At 51.8% G+C, this 23,007-nt stretch overlaps 2 protein-coding genes and 1 long non-coding RNA gene across 12 annotated transcripts in view; 1 reads left to right on the top strand and 2 right to left on the bottom strand.

Moving 5' to 3' along the window:
• Positions 1-122: 122 nt before the first annotated feature.
• Positions 123-19,617, bottom strand: TAOK2 (TAO kinase 2). 5 transcript variants are annotated; one of them, XM_036412835.2, is made up of 19 exons: positions 18,839-19,613; positions 15,636-15,802; positions 15,458-15,529; positions 15,265-15,366; positions 14,749-14,794; positions 14,522-14,618; positions 14,254-14,367; positions 14,060-14,151; positions 10,795-10,888; positions 10,614-10,695; positions 9,703-9,870; positions 9,270-9,548; positions 8,916-9,077; positions 6,991-7,356; positions 6,702-6,905; positions 5,907-6,146; positions 2,590-2,802; positions 1,459-1,641; positions 123-1,363 (listed from the first exon to the last, which is right to left on the bottom strand). In XM_036412835.2, the coding sequence occupies exons 2-19, from the start codon at positions 15,765-15,767 to the stop codon at positions 842-844; spliced, it is 3,168 nt and encodes a 1,055-aa protein (XP_036268728.1). In that variant the 5' UTR covers positions 15,768-15,802; positions 18,839-19,613; the 3' UTR covers positions 123-841. The 5 variants fall into 5 exon arrangements, with proteins under 5 accessions (XP_036268728.1, XP_036268730.1, XP_036268733.1 ...); XM_036412837.2 differs by having other exon boundaries at positions 9,270-9,530; XM_036412840.2 differs by lacking the exon at positions 123-1,363 and adding an exon at positions 1,779-1,886 and having other exon boundaries at positions 1,466-1,641.
• Positions 1,848-23,007, top strand: part of LOC123651312 — a 22,930-nt gene continuing 1,770 nt past the window's right edge. Inside the window, exons 1-2 of the long non-coding RNA XR_006739936.1 lie at positions 1,848-1,861; positions 4,765-4,776. This is a non-coding gene — a long non-coding RNA (uncharacterized LOC123651312). The remainder of the gene's footprint in view (positions 1,862-4,764; positions 4,777-23,007) is intronic.
• The window catches only part of TMEM219 (transmembrane protein 219), a 16,506-nt gene continuing 13,853 nt past the window's right edge, over positions 20,355-23,007 (bottom strand). For all 6 annotated transcript variants that reach the window (XM_036412969.2, XM_036412970.2, XM_036412972.2 and 3 more), the window contains 2 exons: positions 21,545-21,713; positions 20,355-20,457 (listed from right to left, as the gene is read on the bottom strand). In XM_036412969.2, the coding sequence (XP_036268862.1) occupies positions 21,576-21,713 (138 nt within the window). In that variant the 3' untranslated portion in view covers positions 20,355-20,457; positions 21,545-21,575. The remainder of the gene's footprint in view (positions 20,458-21,544; positions 21,714-23,007) is intronic.

The raw sequence follows: 23,007 nt of genomic DNA, 5'->3' as shown, positions 1-23,007 counted from the left end.
ATTAAAAACACTGCAATTTTTACTTCCACAGCCCAGTAAATTTTCTTTTTAAATACAAGTAACATTATCACCTGCCACTGAACAGTCCTTAATGCACAGCTTAGAAAGCATGAGTCCTGGGGTCTGTTAGAATAACCAACAGTTTATTAAAAGCTTGCCATGGGGCTCTGTGCCAGCCCCGTAGCTGGGAGGGGCTCCCATGACTGCCCCCAGACCTGGGAGCAGCCCCTTCCAAGGTCCTTCCCTTGTTCCCCTGCCCCAGCTCTGATCTCAATAATAATAATAATAATAAAAAAAAAAAGACAAGACGGCACAGGACTTCAGACGGCAACAGGGGAATGGAGAGACCCAGGCATCCTGACCCCAAGACCCCATCCTTATCCTTCCTAAGAAGGCCCTTTCCTCCCGTACTCCCCACCCCAGACCCCCAGACTTGCTCTGTCACTTCCCAGGTCTGCGGGGGGCCTGGCGTCCCCAATCCACGGCCCCAATGCAGGGAGTTTAGTTCTCTGAATATATCTAGACCCACCCTTCCCCTCCCCCAGGGGACTAGATGAATATTTGACACACACATCTCCCTCCTTTTCCAAGGCGGTGGTGGAGAGAGACCCTGGCACCATGGTGGGGAGGCAGGGGCTCCTAGTCAGCCTTGAGGAACCTGTGCCCAAGCTGACCCTGGGCCACTGGCCAGCCCAAGAAGCTCATGAGATGAGGTTTGAGGAGAGCTGGAACTAACATCCATTCCCCCACCCTTGGGTGGGCCTCAAGCTTATAAGCTCTCCAGAATCAGGCTCCACCCACCCTTGCCCCTGCCCCTCCATCTGCTTATCCACCTTGCACTTCAGGAATAGAAGTGGGAGGAGCCATTGAGGATGTGGGAAGCGACACTGGTGCTGCGGCTCAGAGGCCCAGGCACTGCGGCAGCAGGTGGGCCCACGTTGTCACTGCCACTGCCCCCCGAGGCTGCCCGCCGCAGGGGCTGGGGGCTGTTTCTGAGCAGTAGCAGGGCTCCACCACGGGGTGTCCCACTCTGTGCTGGGGGCCCCAGCCAGTTTGGGGGACCTGGGGGAGCCAGAAGAGAAGGCTGACGCCAGGCTGGGGGGGGCATGCCAGGTGGAGGAGGGCCATGGCTCCAGTGTGCCCCTGAACGGGGAACAGGGCGGGAGGGCCAGGCAGGGGCAGGGGGTGGAGCGGGATAGCCCTGGGCAGCAGCCTCGGCTGGGATGCCCCCCAGAGCCATACTGGAGAAACCCAGCCTCATGCTCTCAGCATCGAAAGCCTCGATCTCACGGGCCTGCCGTTCAAGCAAACTCCGGATTCGTTCAGAACGCCCCGTTTGCAGGGCCAGCAGCTCCTCTTCCACCTGGAACACCCACAAGAGATTAGAGAGTCCACTGAGGGTTCGGCGGGAGGGGTCGGGGGACTGCCCATCCCATCCTGGAGGCCAAGCCCTCTTACCCGCTGCTCTAGCAGTGCCCGCCTCAGAGCTACTCTCTGTTCCAGCTCTCGCAACTCCCTCTCATGTTGACTCTCCGTGCGAATCTTGATCTTACTCTGATAAGCATTGAGGAGCTCCAGCTCCTGTTGAAGCTGCTGCCGAAGGGCTTGGAATTCTGCCTCTTGGGTCTCATCAAGCCGCAGCTGGAAAATAGGAAGAACCAATTTTAGGGGCCTCCTTCCCAACCCCCACAATCCTCCCCTGCCCCAGGTAGGCCTGGGCCCTAAGGTTTCAAGAAGCAGCCAGTGTCAACATCTACCAAAATGAAAGGTCGTCATACCCTGTGACACAGCAATTACACTTCCAGGAATTTATCCCCAAGGTATACTTGCACATGTGCTCGAAGGTGTTCACTGAAGCGTTGTAATAGCAATATACTGGAAACAACCTAAATGTCCACCAATAAGGGATGGGTTAAATAAATTATGGTATATTTATACCATGGAAAATTCTATGCTGTTAAAAAAAAATGAGATATGTGTACTGACATGGGAAGAGGTCCAATATTAGGTAGAAAAAGAAGTTAAAGAATAGTATGTAAAATATGATTCCATTCTTGTTTCAAAATTTTATGTAACTTTCCAATATGCACAGGAAATAATCTAGTATAATGAATTATTAATATACCTCAATGAGAAGTGGGATTGGGTGAAAAAATGGCAATGAATAGTGTTACTTTTTATACCATGTGTATATTTTAAGTGACCCATTCCATGTTACTTATGTGTGATCACTTTTAGACAGCAACCTTCAAAATCCTCCAGAAGTCAGAAAATTGACCTGAGGGCTATAAGCATTTTGATTTGCTATTCACATTAAACTACCTCAGGCTCAAGGAAAAACTACAGCCGCACTTTCCTTGGTAGTTCTTGGTAGAATAGGCAGGCTGGCTTTGTTAAGACCTTGAGAAAATACTCAAGCGAGAGAATAAAACCATTGCAGAGAATACTAACAGTGGGAGGTATCTGAGGTTTGCGAGGAACAAAAAGCCCCCTCAAAAATCCACCCCTCCCCTGCTTTCAATGCCCATAACCAAGTGGGAAATAGCGGCCAATCTCCACCATGCTCCCTCTCTGGACCCCAGGCCTCACCGCCTGTGAGCTGAGCATCTCTGAGATGGACTGGTCGTATTGCTCGGCTAGGATCGCCAGCTTTCGGGTCTGTTCTTCCTTGAGCCGCTTAAGAAGGCTCTTGTGCTGAGCTTTAGGCGTAGTCTCCAGCAAGTGTGCCCGCAGAGCCTTGTACTGCCGAGTCTGGATCTTACACGTCTCCTGGAACTGCTTCTTGATCTGCAGCTCCTTAGACTATGCAGTGGATGGACCGAGGGGAAATGGGGGCAGGGGAGAGGAAGAGGGAGAGGAGGAAGAGGAAGAACAGGAGGAAGAGGAACAGGAGGAGGAGGAACAATCAGGGGAGAAGGGGGAAAGAGAGAGGAAGAGACAGAAACAGAGACAGGGAGAGGGAGAGAAACAGAAAACATGTTAGACAGAGGGGGCGGGGGGAACTGTATACAGACAGACATGGAGAGATGGGATTGTGTTGAGAGAGATCAGGAAGATTCTCAATGGGCAAGAGATGCAAAGGAAACAAGGTTCCAAGAGCATGTTCACAGAGTTGGGTGGAAAACTCACGAGAAACAGCAGGAGAATTCATGGACAGGGAACTGAGAATCTTTAGAGTACTCAGGGCATACAAGAAGCTTTAACCATGCAGAGAGAAAACATGACCTAGAGACAAAAGCATGTGAGCAGATACAGAATGTATGTAAGAGTGAGAAAACCAAATCACACAACATACTCATGGAAGAGAGCAACACAGCTAAAGACGGAGAAAGGCCCAGGTTCAGTACCTCTGGGCGGGAAGGAGGGAAGGACAACCACCGAGCTGAGAAATGGATAAGAAGAGGTGGCCCCATCTCAGGCCACATAAGGCAAAGGGGCAAAGAAGTGGCCAGAAAGGGCCTGACAAGTTCAATGGGCCAACAGCTGCCACCCTGGCCAGATGTCCACATTCCAGACAGCCCCTTACACACTCAGCTCCCATTCCAAGCCCACAACCAATCCCTTTTCCACTTCCCCCATACTCGTGCTTGGCCCCCAAACTCACCATCCCCTACTATTCAGGGTTTCCAGTCCCATCCCCCAGCCCTCTAGGATAATTCCTGATGCCAGGAGGGAAATTCTGCTCCCAGAAAGGGAACAGGTTGGGAGACAGCAGGGGATGAGGACAAAAGGACCCAGAACCTAAGGAGTCTCATAAGGAATCCACAAATGGGAACTGTGGGCATAAGATATGTCAAAGCTCAAAGAGGTCCAGACCCCCAGCTGGTGGTGGTCATGATGCAATAAAGTTATGATGGCAGAGAGGATGAGGCCGAGGAATGAAAGGGGTTGAGATACTGTAGATGGAGGTGAAGAGGTCATGGGTCTGGGGGCCAAGGGTCTGGACTGGGGCATACCAGGGAGGCTAGGCGGCAGGACAAAGCAGACAGAGGCAGCCTGGGCCAAAGGTATAGTTCCGCTTAGATATTTTATTTGTGTTTGTCTTTTTCTTTTTTTGATGGGGGGAAGGGGATAGGTTGGAAGGGAGACAGAAAAACAAAATCAAAGAGAGAAAAAAAAACACATGACTCTTTCCACCCACCACCACACCTGGCCCCAGGCCTGAGTCGATGAGGGTGAGGATGAGTACACACACAGCCGGAGAACAGCAATAACTTAGGGTGGGGAGGAGCCTCAGGAGAACACAAAGTGTAACTCTGAGCTCTAGCAGAGGGGCTGCCTGCCTAGAGGTCCAAGGGCTGGAGGTGGAGGGAGCACACCGAGGAAGGAGGGGTGAAAGGGAGGACTGGGACTGCAAAATCTTCGCTGAGTAGTGGGAGATAAAGTGCTCTAGATTCGGGCTGAGGAAACACCGGAGTTGGTCACCTCCAGGGAGGCAGGGCCCGGGACTGACGGGTTCGGGACTTGCGCCCAGCTAGAGTCCCAGGTGGTGGTTGGTGAGAGGCAGGGGGCCCTCGCCTGCGCTGGCTGCGAGGCAGCAGTCGGGGAATACGGCTGGGCCGTTCAACTCGAAGGAGGCCCCAGCTGGCCAGTGTGTGGATCGCCCAGGGAGGTAAGCGGGAGGCCAAACCTTGGCTGGCCCGTGCCAGGTGTCCATTCCAGCCCTTACACAGGGCCCAAAACCTTGCCAATAGGGCTAGTGGGCGTCGGGAAGCCCGGGAATTACTCCGCCGAGGCCCAGGGACAGGCAGTCGACTGCGGAAGCCATCCTTGTTGGTCTTGGGGTAGAGGGCAAACAGACCCCGGTCCCCCACAGCCCCACAACCCTGTAGGGCCCTAAAGGCCAGGGGGGATAGGCGCAGCAGAGCCCGTAACCAGAGCCGAGAGATGCCCCGGCGAATCTGAGGTCCCTGCTGCTGCACCCATTTGCCCCCAGCTGCCATAGCTGCCAGTGGTAGAACCAGGCCTGGCCAGGCTAGCAGCCAGGCGGCCCCAAGGCCCAGAGGGACACCTATAAGGCCCCGGCACCAGCTCAGACCCAGGATAGCCCCCAGTGCAGTGGCCTGGGCAAGGAGTAAGAACAGACTGGGGGGCAGATGCAGAGCTGTACAAAGAAGTAGGTAGGAGGCCCCCAGGCCCACCAGCCCCACCTCAAGGGCTAGCAGCGAGGCCTGCAAGCCACCCCCACCCTGGGCGGCCAGCAGAGGGAGCAGCAGCAGAAGTAGTAGGGGCAGGAGGCCAGAGGAGGACCCCACTGCAAAAGAGAGGCCGGCCAGGAGGCCATGGGACAGGAGTCCAGGGAGCTGGCTAGCAGGGCCAGGTCTCAGATATGTTGGAGGGGGTTCAGGGGGGATGTCTGGTGAGGGACAGCCATCTCCAGGATCCCTCGGAGTCCTAAAAGGAGCCCCCTCCTCCTCTTCTTCCTCTTCCTCCTCCTCAGGGACTGGGGTCAGAGCTGGGCCCTGGACCCAGCCAAGCTCAAATTCCTCATCCAAGAGGCTCCTATCCTCCTTCTCCCACAACATCCACGCCTCAGCCAACTCCTGGCCCACAATGTTCCTCTCCTGAGGTGTCAGGGATGGGACTCTTAGCTCCTCTATCTCCTCCTCAGTAAGACCCCAAACTTCCTCACCAACCAAACACCTATGTTTTTGTGGATTGGGACTAGGGGTTCCTGATTCTTCCCCCAAAATCCTCTGCTCCTCTGGTTCCAAGGTGGCCCCTTCCTTTCCCGGAATCCTTCTCTCTGGAATTGCTTGCTCCTCCTCTCCCAGAATTCTTTGGTCAAAGACTGCCTCCTGGCCAGATGAGCAGGGATGCTCTTCTCTAGGGGTGCCTGTGCTGGGTGGTCCCAGAGCCCCAGGAATGGGGAGCGGGAGGGCCGGGGGACGCTGGCCTGCACGTACTTTGAGGCTCTTGGGCTGCTGGCGAACCTGGGCTGCATGCTTCTGCCGCAACTCTTGCTCACGCCGCTTATTGTACTCCAGCTGGTTGCCCAGCTCTGTCTGGTGCTGCAGGCGGGTGAGCTCTGCCCTTGTGCGCTGGACAGCCTGGAGCTGTCTCAGCTCAAGCTCCCGTGTGGCCTCATGCTGCCGCAGCAGCAATGCACACTCCAAGTCCTTCTGTGTTTGTTTCTTGTTCAAGTCCTGAAGCAGAAGAGGGGCAGGGCCCAGAGTCCAGTTAGAAACCTTGTTGGTGTGAGAGCCTCAAAACTCTTTGGCAGAAGCTGATGGTGGGAAGATGAGGGGTATAAGGGAGCCAACCCCCTGGGAATAGAATTGTAGGGGAACTCTAGCAGGGTCTTTCTGGTGGGCATAAGAAGCAAGAGGGGTGTTCAAGGGAAGCAGAACCATCACATGAAGGTGGGCTGAGGGGAAAGACGACCATAAGTGAGGCAAATGAAAAAGGATGCCTGGGCAGGGCCAGCATGGCTCAGTGGTTGAGCATTTACCTGTGAACCAGGAGGTGGATGTTTGATTCCCGGTCAGGGCACATGCCTGTCGTGGGCTCCATTTCCAGTATGGAGTATGCAGGAGGCAGCCAATCATTGATGTTTCTGTTTTTCTCATCCCTTCCCTTCCACTCTGAAATCTATCTAAATCTATATATCTATATATCTATATCTAATCTAATCTATATCTGGTGTGTTTGGTTTTTTTTTAAGGATGTCTGGGATCTGGGAGGGAAATGGGATGACCCACCTCTCGCAGCAGATCCTGGTCCAGGCTATGACGAGCCAGCAGCATTTTGCGCTTATATTGGCGACACTGCAACTCAAAGTATTGGCGCTGCCTTCGTAGCAGCCCTGCCTCCTCTTCCGCCTGGCACTGCTGTAGCTGCTCCTTCTGCCGCAAAAGCCACTCAGCCTTCTCCCGCTTGGGTGTGCTGGGGTTCTCCTGAAGCTCCTGGGCAGTGGGGAGAGCAGGGCAGTGAGGGACTGCCTCGCTCACCACCAGGCCCCAGCCACTGCACTGCCAGAGCCCATCCCACCTCCTTTAGCTGCTCCTTCCGAAGTTTGTAGGTTCGCTTCTGCGCCTCCAGCAGGGCAGCCAGCTCCTTCTTCTGCTGCCCAAGGATGTGCTGCTGGAACTTTCGTTCCTCAGCCTGGGCAGCTCGTGCCTCCTTCTCCCCGATGGCCTGGTGCCGCCGGGACAGCTTTTCTGCCTCAGCCCCGAAGCCAGCTCGCTGGGCCTCAAGTTCTCGCTGCAGCCGTGCACTATGCTCCTCGCGTTCACCCCTCAGTCGTGACTCCAGGGCCAACAGCTGTTTCTGGTGCTGCCGTCGCATCCGCTTATAGCCACTTAGCTGCTCCCTCAGAGCTGAGTCCTGCTCATGCTCCTGGATCTGACGGCTGACCTGGGGCGGGAGAGGATGAGAAGAAAGGCTCAGCTTGGCCCCATTTGATTAGCACACACAGCCTTCATGCTCTATGAAGAAAGAACATGGGCTTTACACGCATGGGTTTAATTCTCACATTTGGTATCTTCCTCACACATAACCTCTCTGAGCCTGCCACCTCAACTGGAAAATGAAAATATAGTTAACTTCACAGGTTGATGAGAAAACAAGAGGTGTAAAAGTAGGACAATTCAGATTAGTTCAAAAGAGTAATCATACAGCCCAGGCAAGTTTGGCTCAGGAGAGAGAGCGTTGGCCTGTGAACTGAAGGGTCCTGGGTTCGATTCTGATCAAGGACGCATTTCTAGGTTGCGGGCTCGATCCTGGCCTTGCTCAGGGTGAGTGCAGGAGGCAACCAATTGATGTGTCTCTCTCACATCAATGTTTTTCTCTCTCTTCCCCTCCTTCCACTCTCTCTAAAAATAAATGGAAAAATATCCTCGGAGGAGGATTAATACAACAAAGAGTCATCATAGAGACCTGGGTTCATGTCCCAGCTCTGCCACTTACTAACCATGTGACCTCATGCAAGTTAAGGTTGCTAAACCTTGGTTTCCTCGTCTATTAAGTGAGGCCATAATACCTCCTCATTGAGGGCTGTGGAGATTAACTTTGATACATACTAGTATGTACTAGTGTCTAGAACACTGTGAATCACTAAACGTTGGTTTTGTTCTCCTTCAGCAAACACTGAGAACTGGATCTGGGCCATGAGATGTTGGAATAACAAGAAGACTGGGACTGGATGTCCTAAAATTTGAGCTCAGGCCCATTGTCCAGGTGGCCATAGCCTGGAAGTCACAGATTTCTCTGCACAGTATCACAAAGAACCAAGCATCACAGGATTTGAAGAGTTGACCTAACAGAACCAACCACATGCAGAGACCCCTAAACCAAGTAAGGGGGTTGTTGGCGCTTGCAGCTAAGCAGGAATGTAATCTAAACGTCTACCCACTTTTCCCTGTTAACTGAGAAAACAACTGCTATAAGTTAACGTTAGGAAAGGATCAGCGTCCTGCTTACAGAATTTGACAACCATCAACAATGCTAGGATAAGTGCCTTAGGCAAGCAGGCTCTGAGTCATGGCTGCCTCACCTCTCCAATGGGATCATACTGCTCCCTCCCAGAGGAGCTGGATTAAATATAGGCATGTATGTGACCTGAGAACCAATCACTGGAATGAGGCACCTAGCCCCTGAACACCACCCTAGCCCCTCACAAACACAGAATCCAGCACATCTGTCAAAATGCTGTTCAGGAGCACCCAATTGGCCAGGGGCCTGGGAAGGCATCTGAGGAGACACAATTTAAGTTCAGCCATAAAAATGGAGTAAGAGTTTGCCAAGCTAGGAATGCCCAATGTGGCCAATCCCCTGGAGGTTGAAGTGAAGAAAAGGCAAGAGACAGCTACCAAAAGTGAGGGTAGAATTTGAACTTGACCATGTGCCACAAGGAGGAAATAATTTCTGACATAGATGACTGGGACCTGTGGCCCAAGGGAGAATGATTCCCTTACCAGGGAAGCAGTGCGGATGGTGGCAAAGTGGTCCCGGTTGCGGCAGTAGGCCCGGCGGCGGGCAGAAGAAGTGGTAGAAGTGGGAGCTGGGGCTGCAGGCTGCTGGAGAGGGCCCTGGGTCAGTTCTGGCTGGTAGGGGTCATCATATAGGTTGTCAGAGCCCTGGAGGGAAGGTGGAAAGGATATACAGGCTCAGAGGTCACTGGCCCCAAAGGCAGTTCCTTGGAGACCCAGTCAGATTTAGAGGAGGCAGTCATGCTTGGGAGGGAGAGAAGGGAACCCAGACGATGTCTGAGCGGAAGAGCTGGGGCTGGGCCTTTCCACTGTCAGGCCTCCTCAGGGTGAGCCGCATACCGGCAGCCGGTGGATGATGGAACTGTGGGAGGTGACTGTGTGCTCCCCTTCCTGCATCATGGCCATCTCCCGGGCTTCAGGGCCTTCCTCCTCTTCTTCCTCCTCTTCCTCTTCCTCTTCCTCCTCCTCGTTGTCTGAAGCATCTGCTAGGCTGTTGACTGAGCTGCTCTGACTAGAGGCGCTGATGGACATACTGGGCACTGAGTGGCTACTCTCTAGACTGGTCAGCGTCCCAGCTCGGTGCATGTAGGGCTCCGCCTCCTGCAGACAGGGCGTAGGCTGTTGGGCAGGGAAGGGGAAGAACAAGGGGTGTGTACATGGAGGTAGCACAAGGAAGACAGTGGGTGTGAGGAGGGATGGGCAAGGGGGCTAAGCAACTGCTAGGAGGCAAGTACAACATGGTGGTAAAGGGTGGCAGGGCAAGCTGGGTCACCTCCTCCTCCTCTGGGGCTTCAGCACCAGGGCCATTGGGTGCCTCTTGGAAGAGAATCTTCTTCATCTTGCGGTACTGCAGGTTGTCCAGCTCCCGCACAGCATCCTTGGTCCTCTGAATCAGGTCCATAATGACTGTGGGTGGCCGCTCCCGGAGCACAAAGCGGTGCTGGGGAAAGAGAACACCGAGACTCGCGGCCAAGCACCCCTATGATCCTCAATATCCTATGGGTGCGGGCATTCCCTCTGGCCTGAGGCAATCCCCTGGGACCCATGTCCTCATGGGTGGATACTGGCCTTGTCCCAACACTTTCCCCCACATTAATTTTCACCACCCAATCTCCCCAGTCTCGTTCCTTCACCAATGGCCAACAGGCAGACCAGTCACATCTGGATTCCAGTCCAGGTCCTCTATCAAAGGACATGTCATGAGGCCTCTCTGGTATCCCACATTAGGCCTCATAAGGTATCCCACAATTACAAAACAACTGTCAAACCAGACAATCTATGTCAGTTCCCAACTAGGACTCTGTAGCCCCCCATGGGTCTGTGAAGGGAATAGGGGCCCCTCTACTTTTGCTAAGTCAAAAAATACCTAAGGGAAATCATACATTTACCCATGACAAGACTACACAGGCTTTTGGCTTAATTTACATCAGATCAGTGTGGTAACCCTGGTTATCGCATGCTGACCAGAAGTCCTAGTTTGCAATTATATACATCATTGATTAATAAAAGATGGGAAAACAAATTATTACTTAATAAAGGCAGTCTGGTAGACAAAATTTAACAGGGAGGGGGTGGGAATTCATAAATGAAGTTTTTGGTGGGAATCACTAATTTCATTGAGGGATTTCTTGTAGCTCAAACAAGCTACAGTTCTAGAAAAATCCTAGGCCAGTGAGTCCTCACCTTCAGAAGAACCTCTGAGGTTGGTCTGTCTTGAGGGATTTTCTGAAGACAGGAATCGACAAAATTCCGGAAGTACTCAGACCTAGTAGTCACAGGAGGGGAAGGGAGGAGTGGGAAAGGGATGAGTCAGGCAGCCTTACCCTATGGCCTAACCCCTGGGCCCAGGGATCCAAGCCCTTACCAGTGTCCTGACTGGAGCACAGGGGACTCATTCTGTGCAATGTGGTATAAGGCACTCATCGCATTCATGTTAAACAGTGGTGGTTTCCGTTCCGCTACAAAGAAAGGTCAAGTGGGAGAAGTGAGAGATGGCAGTGGGCAGAGGAGACTGGAACAGAAATCCAGAGATTTGAGTTCATATTCCAGCTCCTGACTTCCTGGCTGCGAGATTCTGAGCAATTCCCATAACCTCAATGCACTCCCTCTGGAAAATGCAACACTGTCATTTCACCTGCACAAGGTGAAGTACAGATAACACAAATAGCATATGCAAAAGCACCGAAGAAGGCAGAAGAAAGTTATCAGCCAAATTAATATTTATTAGGTGCCAAATGAGAGCAAAAAGCTCGCGAAGTGTTATGGGGAAGGTAAAGGAAAACAAGAAATAGGTCCTGTCCTCAACGAACTTCAATCTGACAGAAAGATTAAATAGGGTGGACAAATAATATCAAGTTCAAACTGTTAACTGGCACAAGAGGGAGATAGGTAAATGGCTGGGAAGCTGGGTGTGTGGTGGGCCTTCCCGCTGGTATATTTGCAGGGGATTCAGGGAAGGTCTTTCGGAAAAAGGGATATTGGAGCTAGACCTTGGATGAGAAATTGCAAGACAGGAGCTCCAAGTAGCTCAGTCAAATGTCTTTGTTGTTTATGCTTTTGGCCCACATAAGGATTTTTAAATTAAATTCCATATAACAAATAATAATAACCTAAATCTCTAGTTCATCTTAAAAACTTAGATCTGGTGAATTAGAGCCTATATTCTTGCATAACAATGGGCTGGAGATAAGCAATAGCAATCTCCAGTTTGCCAAACTTCCAGTTTGCTTTTCTGATCCTGACTATCAGTTGCCACAAGATTGATGTGTGTTTTTTTGTGATTTTTTTTTTAATCGTAGAGAAGCATTTCTCTGTACCTATGTTTCTACCAAAACTAGAAATAAAATGGACAGTTCTAGATTTTTCTTATTCCTGGCCAGCTTCAAGTATTTGCATATCCTGTCTGGTTGCGGTCTCAAATGGTAAATGTAGACTTGCAGAGATGGACATGTACACATTTCTGCTCTTGGACAGGGGATACAAAAGAAATCAAGGCAGAAAGTGGAAAAGTTCATGGCACACAGGGTGGAGCTCCGAAGACGAAAGCCAGGCTTTAGGAAGCAGTCTTTAGCTTGGTGTGAGAAAAGATGGGTATGACTTCAGTCTTGAAAGCAACAGAGAGCCACTGCTGGCTCTGAGGAAGAAAGTGAAACAACAGAGCTTAAGCAACTCTGTGACGTCAGAGAGACTGTAGTAGGAGAGATCACTGCAAGAAGTAGCTTATAAGTGTTACTAACAGCATCTTTCTTTCTTTTTGTTTGTTAATCCTCACAGAAGGATATTTTCCCACTGATGTTTAGAGTGGAAGGGAGGGGAGAAACAGAAGAAAAACATCAATATGAGAGAGACATATTGATTGGTTGCCTCCCACATGGGTCCCTACCAGAGCCTGCAACCCAGGTACGTGCCCTTGTCTGGAATCAAAGCCACAACCCTTCAGTCTACGAGCCGATGCTCTATCCACCGAGCCAAATCTGCTAGGGCAACAGCATCTCTTTCTTGGGACAACTAGTCTATGTTTGGCACCCTGTTGGAGGTCTTACAAACATTATCTCATTAAATAGTTGTTTCAATAGTGCAGGGTGACTAAGATGAGAACCTTGACATGGCTTCAAGGCCTTATGAACTCACTTGAGCCTAACTCTGTAGTATCACTTACTGCTCTTTACTGCATTATTCCAAACTAGGGGGTCCCTCAGCCCTAGTCTTGCAGGAGCCTTTGGGAAATGTCCACCTGCTGGTTTAGGCCCACTCGCTGCAGGACTGGGTCTAAGCTGGCAGTCAAACATTCCTCTCGCAGCCCGGGAGCCCTCGGGGGATGTCCACCTGCCCGTTAGTCAGACATCCTTAGCTCTGCCATGGAGGCAGGAGAGGCTCCTGCCACCACCACTGTGCTAGCCAGCCACGAGCCAGCTTCTGGCTGAGCAGTGTTCCCCGTGGAAGCGCACTGACGACCAGAGGGCAGCTCCTGTATTGAGCATCTGCCTCCTGTTGGTCAGTGTGTGTCATAGTGACCGGTCATTCGGCTGTTAGGGTCAATTTGCACATTACCCTTTTATTATATAGGATAACTGAAACTAGTTTCAGCTCCACATGCCTGCTCTTACCTATCTGGAATGCTCTTCCCTACAGTCTTCAAACAGCTAACTATTATTTGCCTTGTGACGTCATTTATATATTTCTGCTACGGGGAGACCTTCCTCAGCCTCTGAACTAGGTCATATCCCTTATCTTAAGAGTTGTACTATTCTTTTAACTCCCCATTCAGCTCTTATTACATTGAAAGAAAATATGCCTGTTTCCTCCCCAACTTGAATGTAAATTCCATGAAGGCAGGAGACTTATTCACTGCTATACCCCCAGAACCTACTAGCACATACATGGTACACAGACCATGCTGAAAGAAAAATGTTAGAACTAGAGCATTAGATAGGAAGAGGTGAATGCTATGAATCTTTAGGTATAAAAACTGAAGTTGCCCGAGCCATTTTTGCTCAGTGGATAGAATATCAGCTCTCGGACTGAAGGGTCCCAGATTCGATTCTGGTCAAGGGCATGTATAGCGGTTGCAGGTTCCCCAGCCCAGGCTGAGGTGCGTGCAGGAGGCAACCAATTCATTTGTCTATCTCAAATCGACGTTTTTCTGTCTCTCCCTCTCCCTTCCATGCTCTAAAAATTAATGGAGCACTAGCCGATTTGGCTCAGTGGATAGAGCATTGGCCTGCGGACTGAAAGGTCATGGGTTCAATTCCGGACAAGGGCACATGCCCAGGTTGTAGGCTTGATCCCCAGTGGTGGGCGTGCAAGAGGCAGCCGATCAATGATTCTCTCATCATTGATGTTTCTAATTTCTCTTTCCCTCTCCCTTTCTCTCTGATTAAAAAAATAATAAAAATTAAAAAACAAAAATAAAAATCAATGGAAAAATATCCTTGGGTGAGGATTAACAAAAATAAACAAATAAAAAATTGGCAGAATTTGACAGCTGCCTATATTGGAGATCAAGAGTAGAGTCAAAATGAACAGAAGCCTGGAAAACTCAAAGGATGGTATGGTATGGGGATAATAAGAGAAAGAGAAGGGAATGAAGGAAAAGAGGATGGAGGGAGCAGAGCGGAGGCTGTCCTTACCCAGTTCGATGCACGTTATCCCCAGTGACCAGACATCCACCTTGCCGTCATACTGCCCTTCATCCATTGCCAGGATCACCTCCGGAGCCATCCTGGGGGTTCAGATCAAAGAGGCTAATTACCTGCCCAGACCCTGCCAACTCCTGCTCCCAACTTTCAGGCAGCTCTCACCAATCACCACCACAACCACTCACCAGTACGGGGTGCCCACAAAGGAGTTGGCAGGTGCCATGATGGATGCGGAGCCGAAGTCCCCCAGCTTCACCAAGCCCGGTTCTGAGAGCAGGATGTTTCCAGCCTTCACATCCCTGCCAAGGAAGCAAAGCGCAGGAACAAGACATGCATCTTAGGAAGGCTGAGTGGGGGCTACGGCACCAAGTTCCAAGAAGGCTGTGGCCCAGCTAAATGCAGAGCGGTGTAGCGAGCACTCCCCCACCTCCCAGCCATCCGTGCTGCTTGTACCTATGGATCATGTTGTGGGAATGCAGATAAGCCAGACCCTGAAGGGCCCCGTGGGTCACAGCTGCAATCTCCACCTCCTGGAGGGGCTTCTTATGCACTAAGGAGTGAGCGGAAAACATCAAGCTGCGGGAGCCCACGGGTGGGCCTGGAACAAGCTTCCCTTAGCCCTCCCCCTACGGCTTCTCTGCTCTTCTCCCTTCTCCCACTTGTTGGACAGAGTTACTCACCTTCTAGAAGGTCAGAGGCTGAGCCCAGGCAATACTCCATCACCAGCTAAGGAAGGGTCAAGGGTCAGAGATCAGCAGAACTGGCCACCCCTGGCCCATCTCTCTTGGGCAGAGATCCAAAATAGAGAGCTTCCTGGCTCTATCCTCCACTCAGGCAATGCCCCGAGGGTAATGACAGGGAGGAAGGACAACTGAGAAAATGAGGGGGTGTGGAGAGTCCCTAGAGTCAGAGCCTCTCCCACCTCCATCCCTTCAAAGCTCCGATCTCCAGGTCTTCCAACCCATGTGCCCTTGTTCCAACTGCTAATAGTCATTTCACCCTTCAAACCAGCCTCTCCTTCTGGGCGGACTCTGCTGCTCATGGCTTTGTCTGAGAAATAAGAAGGCTGGGAGAGACTCACTCCTTCCCAAGATCCCACACCAGCACTCCGAATAGAGCCCACCTAAGAGACTAGACCAAGGTAAGGATGGGCCTGAGAGGGGCAGAGATCAGGCCAGAGACAGGGGCCAGCTCACCCAAGCCGTGTGTTCCCTCAGGTAACAGCCCCGGTACTGAATGGTATTGGGATGCCGCAGCTTCTGTAGGAACCGAACCTCCTTGATGATGTCCTGCCACTTCTGGGAGGCGTCAGGGGAGGAGAGACTTACTCAGTCTGCATCTTGATATGGGTCTCCTACTCCCGACCCGTTCTTGTTAAGTCTGACCCACCTCATTAGACTGCTTCCCACTGTAGGACATCTTCTTGATGGCCACCACCTCATTATTCCGGACATCCCGGGCCTAGACGACCAGACCAGAAGGTGGAAGTCCATGGGGGGAAGGGGCAGTGGAGGGGGTAAGAATGCAGTCCCCATCCCTGCCCTACCCCTCCCAAGCCCCAACTCACAAAGTACACAGCTCCAAAGCTGCCATGGCCAATTTCCCGAAGGTCAGAGAAGAGCTTTTCAGGGTCATCCTTGAAAAAGAGCTCAGCCACATCAGGGTCCTTCAGGCTCCCAGCCCGGCTCCCAGCTGGCATGGTGGCCCCTGAGGGCCCTGAGCGTGGGGCCTGACCTGGAGGATGGAAATGGGACCAAGGGTGGGGCTCTCAGAGAAGGAAGGGAACTCTCAAGTTTCTGCCTTCTCCTTCCCTAGTTCCCTGTGGAGGGGGAGGCACTGGTGAGGAAGGGTTGGGGAGATTAGGAACAACATCAAAGCTCAAAAAAAGTAAAAAAAGAAAAAAAAAAGAAAAAAAGAATCTGCCCTGGGAATCAAAGCATGGGCCACAGGGCCAGAGTCCCTAACACAGCTAGGAAGACGAGCTAAGCATTCTTACCACCCTCCTCACACCTTAACAAGTTCCATTTCCCTATAACCCCTACTTCCTCCTTCAAGAATAAAAGATTCTGCCTCCCAGCCAGATCCCCAAATCACCAAGTGCCGTGTCCCACAAGTCCCACAATCCAAATTTCCAGACACCTTCCCATTCCTCTGAGAGGCCCCCTCCTCCCTCACCCTCTCACACTCTGAGAGAGAGCAGGAAATGGCCAGGCCGGAGGCAGTGGAAATCCGGCCATTGTTAGACGTGGGTACTGGCCCAGAGGGGCCAGAAGACTCATTCTCAAAAAGGGCCAGGGACACTGGCCGGGAGATCTAAGGCAGGAGGACAGGGAGAGGAATGGTACTGGGGGCCTCTCTGAGATCTGGGCTCTTTTTTGTCCAGCCCAATTGCATAGGCATCACACACAGGTACAGGGCATTTACGATGGACAATAACATTTATTGAGCATATGTAGCAATACCTTATATGCATTTCCTCTCATCCAATCCTCACCACACACAACCTTACGAGGTTATTACTAGTACCCTTGTTTTGCAGATGAGGAAACAGGCTCAGGAAGGTTAAATGACTCCCCCAAAACAGCACTGTGAAATAAGCAGCGCAGGATCATGACCCCATTTCACAGAGGAGGTCACTGAGGCACAGGAAGGAAAGAGGACTTCTCCAAGGTCAGAGAGCAGGACCTCCTCCTCTCCAGTCAGGCCAGTCAGGCATGTGCGCTCATAACTCTCAGCAACTCACTACCAGCTCAGCTCCCTCCTACAGGAAGCTCTCCCTGATCACTGGGTGCTCAGGGAGAACTGCTGGAGCACCCAGGCAAACATCCAGAGCAACTCCAGCATCAAAGCCAAGACCCCCACACCCACAAGGGGAATCCAGGCCAAACTCCTGACTAAGCACTTGTTGGAATTCGGGCACAAAGGAGCCTTCAGAGGAGCTGGACTCCCAGGGCAGAGTTCTAGCTCCGTGGAGAGCCTGCCATCCAGCAGGTAATTACACTGTCATGCAGTGCTTCCTACTGTGCTGTTAATTTTGTCTCCTCAGCTCACTGGAAGCCGGTGGGCAAGGAGCAAGCCCAGCTCACTCTAGTGGGTCCCCAGGGTGCAGGGGGTGCAGAATAGCCTGGGAGATGACGGACTGCCCTCAGCAGCTCCCAGGCTGCTCAAAGCACCCCTCACCCCAACCACATAACCACACACAAAGGCAGGAGCTCAGAACTTGCCAAAGGAATCTTCTTGACCTCTTTACCAGCTCTCAACCAAGAATGCCAACACAGAACCCTAGGCCACATGACGTGGGGCCTCTTCCTCAAACAACATCGAACATTTGAACGACGACCAAGATCTGTGCTAAATCATAACCACCTAAATCAGCCCCCTTCTGCAGGTGAGGGAATCCAAGCATGTCCACCCCTATACTACCAGTAGTAATTTCATCCTCAATCTGCAACAGGGCTTTGGTAAGGGCCTTATACCTGGTCTTCTCAGTAAGATGAATTTCAGCAGAGGGCTGTTGTGAAATTTTTAATGAGATCCCATACTTAGGAACACTCTGCAGACATTTGGCATATGGATTTTTCCTTTCACGCCGCCAGGGTCACCACAAGGTTTGAATCCTTTGGGGACATCCTACCCCAGCACCCTGGCTCTAACTACTGAGACACCACGGTAGCGATCACTGTCAGAAGAGAGGGCCCTCTCGGGAGCCTCGGCCAAAGGCGGGGATCACAGTAAAGCTGAAGGTCAGAGTGGAGAGAAAACCCATGAGGCGGAAGGTAGGAGCCAGAGCCTCCTCTCTGGAAAAGCTTCCGAGGACAGCCCTCCTAAAAAAGGAAACTCTCTTCCTCCCATCCTTAAATCTTACCACAACTCAAATCCTCATTCTGCCACTGAGTGACCTTGGGCAACCTCTCTGGGCCTCAATATTCTCAACTGTAAAATGGGGAGATAGCAGTAAAAGGACAAAGGAGGCCCCAGCAGTGTGGAAACAAAAGGTTGCCAGTTTAACTCCTGGACAGGCACATGCCCTGGTTGTGGCTCAGTACCCAGTGGGGGGCACACAGGAGGCAGCCTATAGGTGCTTCCCTCGCATGTGCTTTGCTCTCACATCGGCGTTTTTCTCTCTCCCTATCTCTTTCTCTCTCTCTAAAAATCAATAAAAACACATATATTTTTTAAAAGGGTGAAGGGGGTCCCATGAGATAATGGGTGTAAAACACTTGGTTAATGATAGATCGCTGACAATGTATGAGATTTATACGATACGGCTTGGGGAAATATTACCAGGCACAGCCAAACCCAAATGCACACACACACACACACACACACACACTTCCTTGAAAAGACAAGAGACCCAACCAGGCCATGCCTAAAAAACAGAAAAGCAGACCAACCGTGGGGATCAACACCCCCGACCAACCAGCTAACAGGGTTATAACAGTGGAGAGGAGGTATTTGTGGGGGGCAAAGGTAACCGGGAAGATCAGAAGGGTGCAAACCCATCTGATCAGCTCCCACACCCAGGGCGTGAAGCCTGGTGACATCAGAGACCCTGTCACCTGAGGCCCCCCATCAGACAGACGTAATGAAGGGACGAGAAAGGGGAAGAGGGTGGCAGCAGAAGGCTGGGCTAGCCGGAGGCTGACCACTGGCCCAGCTGGGCTTCCCCATCCTGAGGCGAGGGCCTGCCCAGGCCCAGCTGCGAGAAAGGAGCACCCTTTCTTCTCAATCCTGGACACAGGGACCCGCGTCCCTGCACCCGTGTCTCACCTGGTCGGGGTCACTATGGTGCCCCAGCGCTTCCGACTCCTCCTGGGGTCCTCCAGCGGCTCCGCCAAGCTGGGAGAGGGGCAAGGAGACCGCTCCCCTCGCCACCTCCTCCTCGGCTGCCTCCCTCCCCGAGGGGCGGGCCCGGGAAGCCTCCCCGGGAGGGGAAGGGGTGACAGCCCGGCCTGACCTCGCGGTCCAGTCCTCCTCCTCGAGGGCGACAGCTGCGGAGTCCCGGGTTTCTGCCCGCGGGGTCTGAACCCCAGGTACCGGAACGGGGGCAGCTAACCTGATATCTGATCGCGTGGGGAATAAACCCCGGATACTGGTGCCCGCAGGGCCCCGAACCCCAGATATAGGAAGCCCTGCAAAATAAGACCCCAGCTTTAGAGAGGTGGGGACCCAAGCCGCGGGTACCTGCAATCTGTGGGGCTAATACCCGGGTCTCTGAGAAACGAGGGGTCAAGCCCGGAAATCCAGGGCTGAAGCACCAGAGCCCCAGGTCTCCGGCCGCCGACAGGGCGCCCACCCCTAGGACGTCCGGCCAAATGGCCCCTCGCACGTCAGGGTCGGAGGGTGACAGCCCCTCTCCCGCCCCGGCCTCCTCCCCTTCTCCCCCTCTCTCCTGCGGGGAGCCGAAAGGTGGTAGCTAGGGGCAGCCCGGCGCCCTCTCTCCCTCTCCTCTTCGGTCTCAGCTTCTCGCCGCACCACAACCCAGGTCTCGTCCCGGTCTCCCTCTCCCTCTTCCTCCCAATTCCAAGATGGAGACCGGGCGGGAGCGCGCAGGCGCCGCGGGGACGCCCGGCCGAGGAGGGCGGGGCCGCTTCCTCCGGGGCCCGCCCCTCTCCTGACCGCCGTGGCCTGGAGACCCGCGGCTCCGGGCCGGAGTGCGCACGCGCCCCGCCACGCGGACCGGGCGGGCGGCGGGAGGAGGGTCGGACGGGGAGAGGGTGGAGTCCGGCGCCTCCCGACGACTGGCGGTGGAGGGCGCTGCGGCGCATGCGTCCGCCCGCCTCAGCGGGGAGCTTGTTGCTAGGGGAAGCTCTGAGGGGGCGCGGGCGGAAGGAAAAAGACGCGGTCGGCGCCTGCGTGCGGGGCAGATCCCGGGAGGGGTGAAGGGAGGCTGGTGTGTGGCGCGGAAAAGGCGGGAATGTGGGCTGTTCAGGTTAGTAACCCGACAGCCTGGCCACGAGCCACCAAGTTTGAGGAGTCTTTGGTGGGTAATCTGTCAAATCCTTTCAGCAAACTGAGGCCTTTTACGTGACTAAACCCTCCTGACTCAACTTGCTGAAATTATTTCACAGGCACAAGGTGGCAGAGCTGGGATCAAAACCAGGTGTTTTGCAAATCTGAGGGACAACCCTGGGAATGGCTGCAGTGACCCAGGCCCTATGACAACCTGTATTCTAAACTAAATATCAATAAGGAAAAAAACCCTAAACCTCCCAAACCAGCCTTCTCTTAAAACTCCCACCTCATCTAATTCCCAATAAACACACTGGGCAGCATTGAGCAAAAATAAAAATAAAAAAAATCATTTTATTTCCCCCCACATTTTTGCTCTCCACTTTCCGTAATATCTCTTCCAACTCAGAGCCAAGGCCCAAGAAGTTGATTCACACCTGGAGAGAAAGAAAATAAAAATAAAAAACAGAGCAGATGAGAGAGCCCTTGGGGGAAGCTCTGGAATTGCTGCAGAAATTGAGGAGAGAACTGAGGAAGTGACAACTAGAGATAGGTACAAGCACTTCTCCCAATTGGGATGGCCTGAGACCCCAGGAAGTATCCTTTTCCAGTCTAAGGAAGGGCTGGTCTTTCTCCTCCACTCAGCCAGTCTCTTCCATCAGCACAGGTGGCCCCATGGCCTGCACAAGAGTTAAGTCAGAGCATCTTAGCCTGGCATCTCGGGAGCCTCATTTCCTGCCTCAAGTAGGTGGCTGAAGTAGTCAGGCACAGCCCTAAGCAAAATAAGCTAAGTTGATCTTGAATGTTCCATTTCTCTGGCCCTTCCCTTTGCTTATGCTGTTTCTACTATTCCCACGGTTATGTCCTTGCAGCCAGCTGAAGCCGAGAGCAGTTTAAGAACTGGATACAGAATGTATGACTCTCAAATAGTATGAGAACCACCTACCAGGGTGAGAATATTTTTCAGAAATATTTTTCCCCCTCAATGAGCTGATACACAAACTAGTTAGCCAATATGTTTCCCACTCACTGCTACTTTTGTGGGGCTATGCCCCTCCAAAGTCTCTGTTAGCAGAATCAACTTTCTCTAAAGGCAATGACGGCTAATGGAAAAGAGAAAGTGCACGGGCACATGGTATGTGCCTAGCAACAGACATCATCAATCAATTCTTGTGAGCTGTTCAGGATGACTTTTACAAAATTTGAGTCATAAAACTGGATATCAGAATTTCAGCCCAAAAGCAAGACAAACATTATTCATATCCAGGACACATCATATCTGAACCCTCTTAATTCACCATTGTTACCAAAAAGCTTCTTGGATGTGAGCCAGATCTATGGGTGAATCTTATTATTGAACTGTTAATGGAAAGAAGTCACAGAAGAATATGTAGGATCCCATCTCTATAAAGTTCAAAAATAAGTAAAACCAAATCATATTGTTTAGGAATGACTCTATCTCAGTTACAATTCCCACTCCCTCCCCACCCCCTATTCTCACAGGACTGGGGCAAAGAAACTTACCTGAGAACAAGACAGGAACCAGACCGTGCTCTCAGAGCCGGGTTCTAGACCAGTAGGACTCCCGCCGAGGCTGGAAACACACAGCAGTCAAAAGGCAAAGAAGGCCACAGAAGAGAAGCAGGAAGGAGCCCAACACAAGCAGCCTGGAGCCACACAGAGCCAGCTCCTCCTAGGGGTGGGCACAGGGAGGAAAGGAGAAATGAATGAGACAGAGGGAAGACAGAGAATCTTCCCTTAGGAAGACATCTCACCCCCAGCCCAAGGCTATGGAGAGAAGCCTCCATGGAGAAAAGACCTCTCCACATTCAGGGAGCAACTAAAGGGAAATGTTATTTCTATACAAGCTAATCGTATGCGTGGTCTTCAAACTGCTTTCTTGCCCAACATTGAACCCCCTGATAATGACTCTATGAGATTTCACTATTATCCACATTTTAAAAACATGCAAGCAGGGCCAGGTCTGGAAACCAAGATCTCTGATTCCAAGCTGCCAGGTGATGCTCCTGGCCCGGGTGTCTTCAAATGTGAGGGAAGAGCATGCGGCAGCCTCCTCACTGTCTCTCCTGCACTCGGCCAGTCTCCTCCATCAGCACCGGGGGCCCCCTGGCCTGCAGTGCCAGGTCACAGCATCCTGGCCCGGCATTGCAGTGCCTCACGGTCAGGCTCCTGCATCTCTCCTGCCTCTTCCCCCGTCATTCCTCAGGCCCCCATCACTTTTCAGTCTCTAGGCCCAAGCTCATGCTGGTCTCTTATGCCTGGAATGTATTTCTTTTTCTTGAACCCCCTCTAGTGCATTATCTGCCCAAATATTCCTCATTCTTCAGGGATCAATCACTCTGACAGGGCAGAACAAGCCTGGGACTTAAGAGTCGGAAAGCCTAGGTTGAAATCCTGCATCTGCTGCTTAAGTAGTTGTGTGGCCTTGGGCAATTTATTCCCTTTCTCTGAACCTGTTTCCTCATCTGTAAAATGGGATAACAGCTGCCTCAAAAGGATATTTTAAGTGAGATAATGAATCTGAAAGCACTCCGTATGTTATAAACTACTGTACGCAATTCCCTTTCTTAAATGCCACCATCTCCGTGAAACACTCTCTAAAAATGTTCAGGTTAGAGTCAACTGCTCCTTAATCTGTTTGAATAATACTTCACTCATCTCTCTATGCTAACAATTAGTTTATTCTGCCTCTTGTCCAGCTTCTGAATTCCTTTGAGGTAGAGGTCATGTTTTATTGTTATTTAAAGACATAGTCAATAGTAATAACTGTCATTTATCAAATTTCTATTATGTACCAGACACTGTACTAAGTACTTTACACTCATTCTCATTTATTTGTTGGAATTAGGCGACAGTGTCATGCTTTCCATTTTACAGGTGAGAAGCTGAGGCTCAGAGAGACTTGTTCAAGGGCACAGCCTCCCAGCCAGTATTACAAAGCCTATGTTTGATCTACTAAGCAAAAT

Source organism: Pipistrellus kuhlii, unplaced genomic scaffold, assembly GCF_014108245.1.
Source record: "Pipistrellus kuhlii isolate mPipKuh1 unplaced genomic scaffold, mPipKuh1.p scaffold_m20_p_48, whole genome shotgun sequence".
Lineage (NCBI taxonomy): Eukaryota > Metazoa > Chordata > Mammalia > Chiroptera > Vespertilionidae > Pipistrellus > Pipistrellus kuhlii.
This window is presented reverse-complemented; position numbering and strand designations above follow the sequence as displayed.